The 13,470-nt window shown below is 33.5% G+C and overlaps 1 protein-coding gene and 3 non-coding genes across 4 annotated transcripts; 1 reads left to right on the forward strand and 3 right to left on the reverse strand.

Moving 5' to 3' along the window:
- The first annotated feature begins 6,048 nt into the window (after nt 1-6,048).
- LOC131638740 (ACT domain-containing protein ACR1-like) lies at nt 6,049-8,643 on the forward strand. Its single transcript, XM_058909293.1, has 7 exons — nt 6,049-6,336; nt 6,440-6,485; nt 6,567-6,681; nt 6,982-7,049; nt 7,168-7,779; nt 7,898-8,002; nt 8,082-8,643. Exons 1-7 carry the CDS (start codon nt 6,263-6,265, stop codon nt 8,433-8,435), a joined length of 1,374 nt encoding a protein of 457 aa, XP_058765276.1. The 5' UTR covers nt 6,049-6,262; the 3' UTR covers nt 8,436-8,643.
- Nucleotides 8,644-9,583: 940 nt separating this feature from the next.
- On the reverse strand, nt 9,584-9,677 carry LOC131645517 (small nucleolar RNA Z101). The gene has a single exon (XR_009297134.1). It is a non-coding gene; the product is annotated as a small nucleolar RNA Z101 (small nucleolar RNA).
- Nucleotides 9,678-11,415: 1,738 nt separating this feature from the next.
- Nucleotides 11,416-11,510, reverse strand: LOC131645508 (small nucleolar RNA Z101). Its single transcript, XR_009297125.1, has one exon. It is a non-coding gene; the product is annotated as a small nucleolar RNA Z101 (small nucleolar RNA).
- An 85-nt stretch (nt 11,511-11,595) lies between these two features.
- Nucleotides 11,596-11,680, reverse strand: LOC131645540 (small nucleolar RNA snoR14). The gene has a single exon (XR_009297148.1). It is a non-coding gene; the product is annotated as a small nucleolar RNA snoR14 (small nucleolar RNA).
- Between the last annotated feature and the right edge of the window lie 1,790 nt (nt 11,681-13,470).

The following is a 13,470-nucleotide window of genomic DNA, read 5'->3' on the forward strand; positions in this document are numbered from 1 at the left end:
ACATAATGAGATCAAGCCAAATAATGCAGACTAATAGAATTCAGAGATGCATCTCTGAATTCTAGAAATCAAAATGTTTGAACAATCTGGAAATGCATCTTTGTAATATTTTGCAACTCAGATGAACAACAATGGTGAAAATGCAGTCCGTTCTTACATCCAAAATAATGCATTAATTATTTTAACTACCTAGCAAACACATTACTCTTCTAAATAGAAAATACAAACTACAGATAAGTTAACATAATGCTCGATTTTTATATATGTATATTGAAATAAAAAATTATAGAGAAATAAAAAACTTACCAAATGTGACTTTGATGTTGTGTTATTTGATGGTTGGCCCAATGTGAATGCTTCTCCCTCATGATGACCCATCAGTGGTATTAGAGCTGAGTTCGAATCAGGACCAACTCCTTGTATCGAAAGTCCTCTTGACATGGTGGTCAGTCGGCGTGTCTCGTTAAAATGCCCATGACGAGATAAGAGTGTCTCTCAACGGCGGTACAAACATGTGGATGAAAGAGTTTCAGCTTGAGGGGGAGCTTAATGGATGGACTCGCACTTGATAAGGAGATAGTTGGGAAAGAAGTGTGAGTTGTATGAAGAAACAAGTGTGAGTTCAAAATTCCACATTGCTTAGAAAAATGGAGGTTAAACACTTTATAAATGAGATGACCCATACATCTATCACGTTAAGGTTTTTAGTGAATATGTTGTGTCTCTCTCATTTGTTTGGGTGAGTATTTGATCTTTAGGTGAATGTTTGACCTAACGTGAATGCTTCCCTTTCATGATGACCCATCAGTTTGGATGTTGATGGAAGAAACTTAGAAGTGAGTTGAATGAGTTTGACAGATTTTGAGAGTTGAGGATTTGAGAGTGGAGAGAGTTTGAGAGTATTTTGAGAAGTGAGGAAGGAGAAAGATTTTACGCGTTTTTTATTAAAACAGGACTCGGCGATGCATCTCTGTAATTTTTTTTATATAGCCTTAAGATCTAACTAAAAAACTAATGTGATTGGGGTGGATTCAAAAATGAATTTCCGAATTTTAGAAATATTTGTGATATCTTACAAAGGTAGAGATGAAATGCTTAGAGTGTCTTAAACAATTCAAATGGCAGCTTCTATTGCAAAGGAAAATTATTTCGTGTTTAATTTGATTGTGAGAATGGAATAATCACATTGATCATTTGTGATTTTGTCAAACACATAGCTCATATAAAAGTTTAATTTTTTGTGGAATTCAAATTGATTGTAGAGGTACATAATTAAATTTAAAATGTTTTCATGTTATTGGATGAATTATTTTCTTTTAAAATTGATTCTAACTAAATTAAAATTATTAATTTTTTACACTAAGCGTGATATTTATACTCAAATTTATCGTTAATTCATTTTTATATAAATGTATGTAAGTAAAAACAATTCATTCAAAATTTGTCATTGCGTTACCAAATGTTACTTTCTTGGCTACCCAAAATACTTTGACAGAATAATACAACAGCCAACTGTCATCCATTTGTCACACGTGGTTCACTATTTTCAATCAGCACGTGCTCATTTATCATTGTATTGTTCTTATTATGTATTTTTACTCAGTCATGAAAGAAACCTAATGCCTTAAACTTACGTATTTAATAAAATTACTAAATTAAGAAAATAATTTTAGTTACTATCTAATATATCTAATATATTAATGTCGTGATCTGTATGGTTTACAAACACAATTTGAGTATATGTTAGTAAGATCCGTGCAAAGATTTGTCTTAACATGAGGGATATGAACGTTTAGGTGTAAGGTCATGAAAATTTCGTTTTCTTCAACTCTATCTCCATTGGTTCTCTAGTGGGTTGGTTCTGGCAGGCTCTAGATACAAAGAGAAATGTAGTCGTGCAGGTTATGCCATTTTTCCATTTTAGGTAACAAATGTTTTTGACTTTTTGTTTGGTATTTGATTCAAAGTATTGTTTGATTATCACTTTAAGTATGATCTAAAAGTATTTTATGATTGCTCTCTAGGTTTTGACCAAGAACAAATGATCTGGTCTGGCCTTAGCTGTAGCTCAAGCATGATTAATGGACGGATAACCGATAATCTATTAGATTATCCTTTGTCCCATTAACGACACAAATAAGGAGGAAGTATGATTTAAAGGGATTTTTACGTTTCTTAAGATTAGAGGTGTCAATTTATGGGACCAATTAATTTGAGTCCCAGCCCCATAATAATGGGGCGTAAAAAAATTCAAAAATAATAGGCTCTTAAACACATAAGGTCTAAAGTTAAAAGGTCCCAAAATTTAAAATAAAAAATTCAAAAAATAATAATTAAAAAATAAAAAATAATAATAAAATTCAAAAAATAATAACTTTTAAATAAAAAAATATGTTAAAATTATAAATAAATAAAAAAAAATTTAAAAAATTAAAAAATTCTGTTAAAGAAATTCTAAAACAAAAAAAAATTAAAAAAGATTTTTCAAAAAAAAAAATTAAAACAGCTTTGTTTTATACCTCAAATTTCAAGGCTTTCTACTACATGTTCTACGTCAAGCTCTTTCTGGATTTGCATACCTCCATTCTCACAACATTGTACACAGACATCCAACCTTATAATCTTTTGTTTGAGTACCACCCAGATGAACCTCCTATATTGAAGTAATGGGGTATTTGTGCACCCAAAACTTTTGTATGATACTATACTTTCTCTTTTTTTACTCCATAATTCAAACAAACCATTCAAAGGAATAAAATAAGGGCTCGGGGCCAAAAAAAATCGCCTATAATTTTAGGGCCTAAAATAAATTTTAATAATTGGGGATTTAATATATGAGAATTTCTTATTAGACCTCCTAGTCCTCTTGGCCACCCGCGCTGAAATCCCTAAAATGCCTCTTTATTTCGGAAATGAATTTTCGAAGTCTACTTTTTATGAAAAAAAAAAGTTGTTTCGGAGATACACTTCCGAAAACACATTTTTTTGTAAAAAAATGTGTTTTCGGAAGTGCATCTCCGAATTCACCCCCTTAGAAGATTTCAGATATGTACTTCCAAAATCTTCTCTCTCTGATACAGAATCCATCAAACAAACAACAACGCTTCGATTTTATTACAAAACGTGGAAATTACAAACATCACATAACATAAAATTAAAGTGACATATTGTTAAACACGGGTAGGTGAGGATGAGTCAACATTTTGATAACGTCGGCCCCCGATCTTTGAAGTTTCGCATCCAACTCGATCGGACCCTTCAAAGAAAATCGGTCGAAAGTTGACCACAAAACCCGCTAAATCCTCGCCGTTCTTGACTTCAAATGGGGTGAACTCAACGTCTCCCTCGTCGTTAAGCGAAGGCGAGCGGTACTCAAGTTTGACAACCTTCTGATTTTCCGGGTATTGCAATAGAGTGTTAAGCGACACTATCAATTCCGCGAACGGCGTGTCGCGCGAGAAGTGAAATTGGAACGACGTCGAGTAGCTAGTGCTGAAGTATACAAACACCACAAAAAAGGTGTTTTCGGAAGTGCATTTCTGAAATTTGGAAAAATTTGGAAAAAAAATTACTTCGGAAATGCATTTCCGAAGTAGGGGTATTTTTGGTTTTTCGCTGGAGGTTCTCCCTATAGGGGGGTCTACAAAGAAAGTCTCTAATATATTAGGGTTTTAATAGAGTCAAATAATTAGAGATTTTAGTTATAGGGCTTGTTTGAGAGCTCTACTTATGGTGACCAAGTAAATATAAGATTACCTTGGATTGCCTTTGGAAACAAAGCACCCAATTTGAATTTTTTTTAAAACGTTATCACCAATGTTTTAAATTTCAGATCTGTTATCGACATCAAACTATTAAATCATTAGATTATTAACTGAATCAGTAGATACTACTTGGACTATCTATTTGGACCATTTGACTTCTAATTTATACAAATTAAAAATATATATTTATTAAATAAAACTTTTGACATAAATTTAATAATTAAAAAACTACAAAAGAAAATTCTATAAATTTAATAATGCATGTAAATTGAATAACAATTTTAAATAAAATTTCGACTTCAAAATATAACAATTTATTGATGTACATAAATTAACAAAAATCATGTATAACATAATAATATTATAAATTATTAATATAGAACATAAACAAATATTATGTTCTATATAAATAATTAAAATTAAAAAAATATTATAGAAAAATAAAAAATCTGTAAATAAAAGAGTTAGTAACAATAATGTAACTTTTACTTAAAAATAATAATAAGATTTAGTGAAAATTTATTTCAAATTTGGTAACATAAACTTTTTTAAAAAAAAATACATATTGAAAAAAAATATGAAAATTTAGTTTAATTTGTTAGTAACATGATTTTTTTTCAAAACAATTGCTAATTTATAGTATTACTATATTATATAATTCATTTTCTAACTTTTTAAATTTATAATATTATTATACTGTATCATTAATAATAAATAAGTTTAATGAGAATGCATTAAAAAGAAATATTGTAATTATAGAATATATAACTCATGGACCATATTAAAAATTAAAAATTTATAATGCAGTTGGTAAAACTACATTCCTAATAGTTTTGAAAGAATACAGATCCATTTTTCAAAGTTTGATAAAATTTCGTTTTTGTAATTTTAACTTAATTTAGTTATTATAAATGATTAACATAATTATAAATATTAATGAAATTTGATTTTAAAACAAGGTACCAAAACTTAAGAAAAATGAAAATATGAGATCAAAATTATAACTAAGCTAAAAAATAAAGATAAATAGATCAATTTGTCGAGTCTGTCGGATTAAGAAATCCACTAGTTCACTAACCTGACCAATAAACCGGACATATCACATCAATTTTATTGGATCAATTATAATTACGGTGCAATGACCTTATTGGATCGCTTTATCTTCCCGTTCACAATCTAACTGATCCGACTAACCGGGACAGCCAGAGTTTTCAAACAGTGGTTACCAGCCTGTCCAGCTTTATTCTCACATTACCATCCATTTTCAAATAATTTTCTAAAGTATCATGACTTCAAATAAGTTATTTTTGGTTATTGAATACTCAAATATAATAGAGGGTCATTTGAAAACTTAAGAGTCTCCGCCAATTGAATTGGTGGACCCATACAAAACCTCTTTGTTTCTTCAATATTATAGTTATTGCATTTTAATTTGTTTTTTTATTGATATTATTTTATAAAACTTTATTATATTATTTATTATTTATTACAAAATTGTAAAATTATTAAGTTACGAGAGAGTGTAACTCGTAGGGTAACTCTTCGGATGTAATATATATATATATATATATATATATATATATATATATATATATATATCATGACTGTCACGTTTATAGCAAGTGTTACATGCCACAATAAGGGTAACGTCATATTAAACCTATTTTTTTTAGTAAACAAGATAATATAAACCGGTGAACTAAGGGTTCACCAACCTGTTTACAAAAGCGGGGCACAAGCCAGAACAAGGAAAAAATACAAACCAATTGAAATTATGATAAGAACCGGATCGGATCTTTGACAAAATCATAATAAGAAAAATTGGGATGAGTATTTTCTCCACAAAAAGACCACCTCCACACCAAAGCTTTGATGTTCCAAACAACATCGTCATCTTAAACCTATGAATACTCAATGTTAATTCAAGATGTCACTATTTTTATCTAGAAAATGCCAACATCGAAAAAGTAAGAGAAATGAAGGTTCATTTTGGATCGTTGGTTTTGTTATTATAAAAAGTGAATAATAATGATTATTGCGTCATATATTGAAATGCAAAAAAATTAAATAACGCGCCAGTCGCCAAAGCTGCACAACAGTTAATGGTTTTCAACATCGGCATCCTTTGTTTTATGTGTGCTACAAGTTTTTATACATGATCGATTCACCACATCTCTTTTGGCTCCATATTGTCCACTTAATATACGTGTATATACATCCATACACCTATTTTTCTTAGTATATACGTAACCAAATTCACCCCTTCTTGCTATACCTCTACACAATTCCACATGTATATATATCTACTTTATCTTATCGATCATTATATTTTTTTTCCGTCATATATACACATACATAATTTAATTGTTTTTATATGTGTCTTTTTCTTTTCCCACGCGTTTTGAACTATATATGAAGCTAAGGAATCTCTGTTGATACATGCATACATCTGTCATCAGGCAAAATAACTCAAATCGAAGCATTGTTTAGTAGAGGATATGGAGATTAGTATTTACCAGCCTCACATCGAACGAGAGATTGAATCACACATAGAAAGAATCCATCCACCTAGGTTTCAATACTATACTCAATATCTCTCCTTGTTTTCTTGTTTGTTTACCAAAATTTTGTGACTAGAATTCATCCTGTGTTTCTTGTTTCATATATATGTGCAGGGTTTGCATAGATAATGACTCATGTAGAGACTGCACGGTGGTGAAGGTTAGAAGCAATTAATTAACCGCCTTAATTATCTTTTCAGTTGAATCATATTAAGCTTTTATAGTTCATTTGTGTTGATAGATTGATAGAGCTAACAAGCATGGGATACTATTGGAGATGGTTCAAGCGTTGACAGATCTTGATCTTATCATTTCTAAATCATACATTTCTTCTGATGGTGGATGGCTAATGGATGGTCAGTAATAGTATATCTCTCTCAATACAAAAATGATAGTGGTCGTATAGGGTCGCTTAAAAACTTTCAGAATTTTGGTCTGTAAAAATATTGATCCTGACTACAGTGTAAATTAACAATTTTTTTCATAAAACAGTGAATAACTGTATTGATATCTGCACCTTCCGATACTATTTTTTTGGTAACAACTAACAACGTAAAAATTATTACTGTAATGTAAACAATTAGAACAAAATAACAAATTAATATCACGAATATGATAGGAGCATTAAATTGATAAGATTATTTTTGGACATGCAGTGTTCCACATAAAGGATCAGATTGGGAACAAGCTCACAGAGAACAACATCGTGCATCATATTCAGGAGGTATCTTTTGTCTCTCTCCCATCCTTGTGTCGTATTGTGATCCTCTACAACTGCATATTACCGCAGTTGTGGGGACAGATATATTTGATAAAATATAAAAAACACAGAAATTGTGCAGGCACTATGTGAGTGCAACACAAGAAGCAACAAAAAGGGACCGCAACAAGAAAATGTTGCCATAGAGGTGATAGGAACAGATCTTCCAGGCTTGCTCTCAGAGATATCAGAAGTACTAATGGGCTTGGGCTTCAACATCACATCTGCAACAGCCTGGATGCACAATTGCAAAGTTGCCTGCATTATCTATGTAGAGGATGCATCCAAACCTGGGCCTATTAACGACAAAAAGCGTTTGGCCTGCCTCGAGGATCAGCTCCGGAACGTGATAGAGGCCTGTGAAGGGAGAGGAAAGAAAGAGAGAAGTGTTGTATTAAAGAGCTCCACCGCCGGGCATAGCCATATGGAACGGCGGCTCCACCAGATGATGTATCTCAGTGGTGACTACGAGAGTTGTCGTGCCTGCGACAGAGACAATGGCGGTGAACACAAAAGGCGGTGTGACGAGACCCGTGTTTCAGTGGATAGATACGAGGGAAGAGATTACTGGGTGGTGAATGTGATAACCAGGGATCGTCCTAAGTTGCTGTTTGATATCGTCTGCGTGCTCACAGACATGCAATATGAAGTATTTCATGCAGCTGTTACCTCCAACAGTCCCATAGCAGAACAGGTACTAATACTATAAATCTTATGTTCAAGCTTCATCTCTTTCAACATGCCGACATTTAACACCAAAATTTTCATAGCAATGCACCAATTACTGATGTCAATTTATATGTGTTACACAGGAGTACTTCATCAGGAACAAGTGTAGTTCAAATCTTGACAATGAAACCGAAAAGCAAATGCTCACGCTATGTTTAATCGCGGCTATAGAGCGCAGAGCTTCACATGTATGTTGCACGATTCCTTGCTTAAGGTTTTCTATTTCACTTTATGTTGGATCTTTCTTACTGCATTGCTTTTTTGCAGGGATTAAAGGTAGATATTCGCACTCAAAACAAACCCGAGCTACTATCGAAGGTGACGCGTGTAATTCGTGAGAATGAACTATCCATAACAAGAGTTGAGTTTGGAGTAGAGGGAGAAACAGCAATAGGATCATTCTATGTTACAGATTGTTCAGGTCAAGGTGTGAAAGAAAATATAGCAGAGTTGTTGAAAAGAGAAATTGGTGGGTCAGTTGTTTTGGCTCATAATTCTCCTTATAAGGTCTCTCAATCATCAACATCCATGAGTAATAACAGTAGAGATGTTGTACCAAGATTTTCTATTGGAAGCGTGATTTGGTCTCATCTTGAGAAACTCAAATTACTAGCATTGTAATTGAACTTCAAGAAATGTTGAATTGTAAATAGTAGTTGTATATTACATGTAAAATGTCTTGGAAACAACAAACAATTGTACTATTTTAGAATTAATTAAATATGTTAAAATTAGATGGGATCTTGTGATTGGTTGAATGTAGAGTACCCAACTTTTTATGATGGATAGAGAAGTCGTCCCCATTAATAAATTACTCATCGAGATGAAAGGATGTCGCATACACTAATAATAATTTTGTCTTTTAAGGTTTTTGTCCTTTAAAAAAATTATATTTAATACAAATTCTTTTTTTTTTATGGAAAAACATAGATATATTAGAAGAAGGCCAAATTAGCCGAAACTATAGGAAACTCCTCGCTGTGAGGAATAACACCTAACCAAGTACGAGAGCCAACCGACTTCCCAATGCCCACCAAACTATGAGCATCAGTATTGGCATCCCTTTCTATAAACATAACAGTAGATGAAAAAAGAAAGCTACGTAAAGAACGACAGCCCATAACAATAGGATCCAGGTCCGGCACTGAACTCACGCCATTAACACAGTCGACCACGCCTAACGCATCCGACTGGAGCACCACTTTATCGAGCTTGAGGTCCTTTGCTAGCTGCAGCCCCCACCGAATTCCAAGAGCTTCCGCCGTGCCCGGTGCGACAAAACTTGTGAGCCTCTAAGTGGCAGCCAGCAGAACTTCTGCATTTGCTGACCTTATGACACATCCAAGAGAGACAATGCCTCCATCAAAACAACCCGCGTCAATTTGGATAATCCAAGAATTCCCACACGACGCTTCCACCTTCGAGGGCACCACTCGATCTGTAGAAATTCTTGATGGAGCTAAACAAATACAAAATTCAATCTCAAAGTAATTTTACAAAAGCACTCATTTGCCTACCCACTTGAGGGAAGAAAAGAATGGTTGAGAAACTTCACAATGTTATGGCCGCACTAAAACATCCAACAATAGCACAGCCAGTACAAACCAAATTCCCAAAAGTTTAAAGGCAACAACCAATTATTAAAACCTTCTTTAGTGAACAAAGAACAATATTTGTTTGATTAATAGTGTGATCATTATTAGACGGATCCAAGAAAAACAAAATCAAACTAAAATTTGATAACCTGACAAAAATAAATATCATAGACTTTAGGGCATTAGTTCTCCAAAGTGATATTAACATCAACAAAATTCAGATGCAGATTACCCATTTACACAATTTTAGATTCATTATATACCCAACTCTAATAATTGATAAAGTTACATGACAAAATTGAGAAACTTGAGAATTAAAAAAATCAAACAAGAGAGGGAAATATAAAAACGATCAGAACCGGGATTCTTTTCCCTCTATATTATAGTTCAACCAACTACCATAAACTCAATTTCAAAAAACAAAATTGACTCAAACAAAAAAACAAATCTTGTAATCATGTAAATGTTTTTTTTTTTAAATGTAAAAATTGATCCTAAATTCTTATAGAATTGCACCATCATCGACGAGCCAAAGAAGGACTTGCTCCGGCATTGTTTTTTTCTTCACAGTTTAGATTGAAAAATAGAAATTATTGTATTGAAAACTAAATTTTCTCAATAATTTATTTTTCTGCGTTCCAATTCTCCACCCCATAATAAATTTTTAAAGAGAGAGTGAGATTAGAAATAATAAATTGATGGGACTTTGAAAAAAGAAAGGAAATAAATAGATAATGTGTATAAGAGAGATTTTAGAATTTGAAAAAAGAAAGAAAATAAATAGATAATGAAATAAATAGATAATGTGTATAAGAGAGATTTTAGAAGGACAATTCGACCACCAATAAATAAACACCAATAATTCAACTTGGACAATCTTCCCGGCACTGCATCAATCGCATGATTTGAATGTAGTAGTTCCAAGCTTATTTTATCATTTGCTTATATGTCAGACATGAACATTTCCTACCAAACTGATTACCATCAAAGAACTTCATCTGGACTCCTTTCGACATCAACAAGTTAAAGCCCTTAAACTCCTATAAAAAATAGGAAGGCGATAGAGAATTGACTTGCCTTAGACCTCTACAAACTTTGAATTCTCTTATGAGGCTTCCATTGACCAACACTGAGTTAGTTGAAATTCTAAAACACTCTAAAATCCAGCCTCTCCATTTATGTTCAATCCCATTTTTTCAATCACAAAATCCAATTATTTTCAGTCCACTGAATGATATACTTTTTCGTTGAGTTAAAGATAACTTTTTTAACCGCCACATTCAATCTATTTGCCAATAGCTTTGCTAAGACTTTCTACATGCTGCCAATTAAAAATATCGGTCTAAAATCATCAAGCTTCACCAAATTCTTAAAGATATCGATCCAAAAAGTGTTTGTTTAGATAAATGTGCAACCAAGAGTTTTACACCTTGGGACACGGCACCGCCGCATCTTGATTGTTTCTCAAGAATTAGAATTGGACATTGATCTAAAAGTCCTTTATCCAAACACCATTGCAAAAATTCTGACCATTTGACTAACCATCTCTCTAAAAATATGAATCTGTCTAATTTCGGCGTGATACTACTGCCAATGAACAATAAATCTATCAGTTCTACTTCACATCTAGCGCCGGTTTTTGAGTCAATCACCTCCCTTAATTTCCTACACAGCAGCCTTTTTTCACCAGCAATTAATCCAAATCAAGATCACCCTTGATTAGTCTAATAAATCTCATTTTACTTTAGCAAGCCATTTAACTTTTTTAACAAATTATCAAATCACGTTGGAATAACCAAAAGATTTTGAAATATGTTCTAAAAAATCAATCTATCTACTGAATCAATCCTTGGACTAGTTCCAACTTTATCAGTGGGTGAGTGAATGATTAGAAGCAGATCACAATATCTTAGTACGACCAATGAATTTAACAACAATGAAGGGACAATAATAATATAATTCTATCGCAATCAAGTGATCCAGGAAGCAATAAAAATTGATAGAATTTAGGGCATTGGTTCTCCAAGGTGATATTAACATCAATGAAATTCAGATGCAAATTACTCATTTACACAAAATTTAGATTCATCATTTGCCCAATTCTGATAACAATTCAAAAACCATAAAATAATTGATTCAACAAATCGAGAAACTCAAGAAATCAAGAAAGAGAGGGAGATATGAAAGCGATCAGAACCTGTCGGGATTCATGAATAACATCAAAGAATATCAGCGGATTGACAGACAAATGAATTTCTATCATCACTTCGCTTTTCTTTTCCCTCTAAAGTATAATAACTCAACCAACCACCATAAAAACAATCTAAAAAATATATAAACCGAAACAAAACCAAATCAGGTATGCGTTTCAGTGTTGAAAAATTAATTGCCTGAACAGCTTGCTAAATAGTTCATCCCAAAACTGAACGTAAAGAACAAAACAATAGACAGATTTACAAAGAAACGTGAAGTTGCCGGCAGAAGAATTGCTCTTAATTTGAGAAACACAAGGAACTTGGCATTTATTTATAGTTACAAATTAGGGTTTAAACATTTTGGATCGGGTATAAATAACGGAGTGCTTATTGGATCGGGTTATATTTCATTGGCCCAATAACTCATATTTCTATCTACAACTATTTTATCTAATACTTAACGGTATAAATAAAATGTTCACTATTATTATAAAAAAAATGTAATCTTAATAATAGTAATTTTTCTTTCAATTATATCACTTCAAAATAGCCTAAACCACAATTTTAATTCTTTAGGTTTACTTTTTCTTATATTGGTTCATTGATTAAAAAAACCCCGCAACTACGATCGGAAGGAGACTCGAATCACTTGATATTAGAACTAACCCTCAAACCGGACTATATCGATGATGAAAAACAAAAAAAAAAATTATAATGATTTGCTCACCCGCGATGTGTAACATTTAACTTGTATTCAACATTTACCTGTATTTTATGTTGTATTTTATGTTAGGCAAACCGGGAATAATTGTAACTGCATCGCTTATATAAGTGTAAACCTGAGTCACACCTAAGTAAAATTTAACTCATACTTGCATAATTTCACCTATATATCATACTGACATGAACGTCAAAGTGACAATCTTTTTTGCAAGTGTCTCTTGTCCAGTCAACGAATAATTGTCACACCTCTGAAAAGTTGATTTATGGTTGTCGTGAACCTTTCACTAATTCCCAGTTCCATGTATAAAATAGAAGGTGAACACTCCGGTACCCTTAAATTTACTAGGGTACCGGTATCCTTGTCCAATCAAATAGTGAAATTTAATGTCACATCACTTTTTATTTTATTTTATTTTAAATAAATTAAAATTAAAATTCAGTTTACATTAAATGTATTGGTACCCAACTTAAACTCATGGGTACCAAAGAATTTACCAAAATGGAAACTGATCGTACCTGATCAGAAGAGTCGTCAAGGCCTGCTCGGATGCTGGTCTTCGTGAAGTGAAGGGGGGGTGTACCTGCAAGGTACTCCGATGCCAAAGTGAGTAGAGGAGCAAAGGAGAGCAAGTACAAGCTAAGGTTAGAAGTGAATTGAATACCTGACCCTCTAGTCAAAGAGGGTATTTATAGCCCCCAGCGCTGGGCCATGATCTCACTACTGGGTTGGATTTCCAAGCCCAACTAGGAGACTGCCAGGTTTCCTGAGCGGAAATATCGGAGGTGCGTGTGTGCCCTCTGTCCTGGTTAACCGCTCCGAAGTTCAAGGGAGACGCGGTCTTTTAGGAGCCACGTGGAATCCGTATTATTCGGAGGGTTGAATATGAAGGAGCCCTGTGCGGAGCAGGGTCCTCGGCGGTGAAGATGCTCGGGGGAAGCCCTCCTGCCGAGCATCAGTCAACTCGCGGGGAGCAGTCCTGCCGGGCGCCATGTGGTCCGGGGGAGCAGTTCTTGCCGAGCACGTCTAAGGTGGGCACCCTAGACACAGAGGTGGGCCACGGAGGAACCTGGGCCTCTGAGGTTTACTGGGCCGAAACCGTGTTGGGCCTAACCTTGGTCCAGTCCAGAACAGGAGCCCCCCAA

The sequence above is a fragment of the Vicia villosa genome, linkage group LG1, assembly GCF_029867415.1.
Source record: "Vicia villosa cultivar HV-30 ecotype Madison, WI linkage group LG1, Vvil1.0, whole genome shotgun sequence".
NCBI lineage: Eukaryota > Viridiplantae > Streptophyta > Magnoliopsida > Fabales > Fabaceae > Vicia > Vicia villosa.

Coding starts and splice junctions, on each gene's coding strand:
- LOC131638740 (XM_058909293.1), top strand. CDS start 6,263: ATGGAGATTAGTATTTACCAGCCTCACATCGAACGAGAGATTGAATCA. Junction 6,682..6,981: donor TGGTGGATGGCTAATGGATG/GTCAGTAATAGT, acceptor TTGGACATGCAG/TGTTCCACATAAAGGATCAG. Junction 8,003..8,081: donor TAGAGCGCAGAGCTTCACAT/GTATGTTGCACG, acceptor GCTTTTTTGCAG/GGATTAAAGGTAGATATTCG.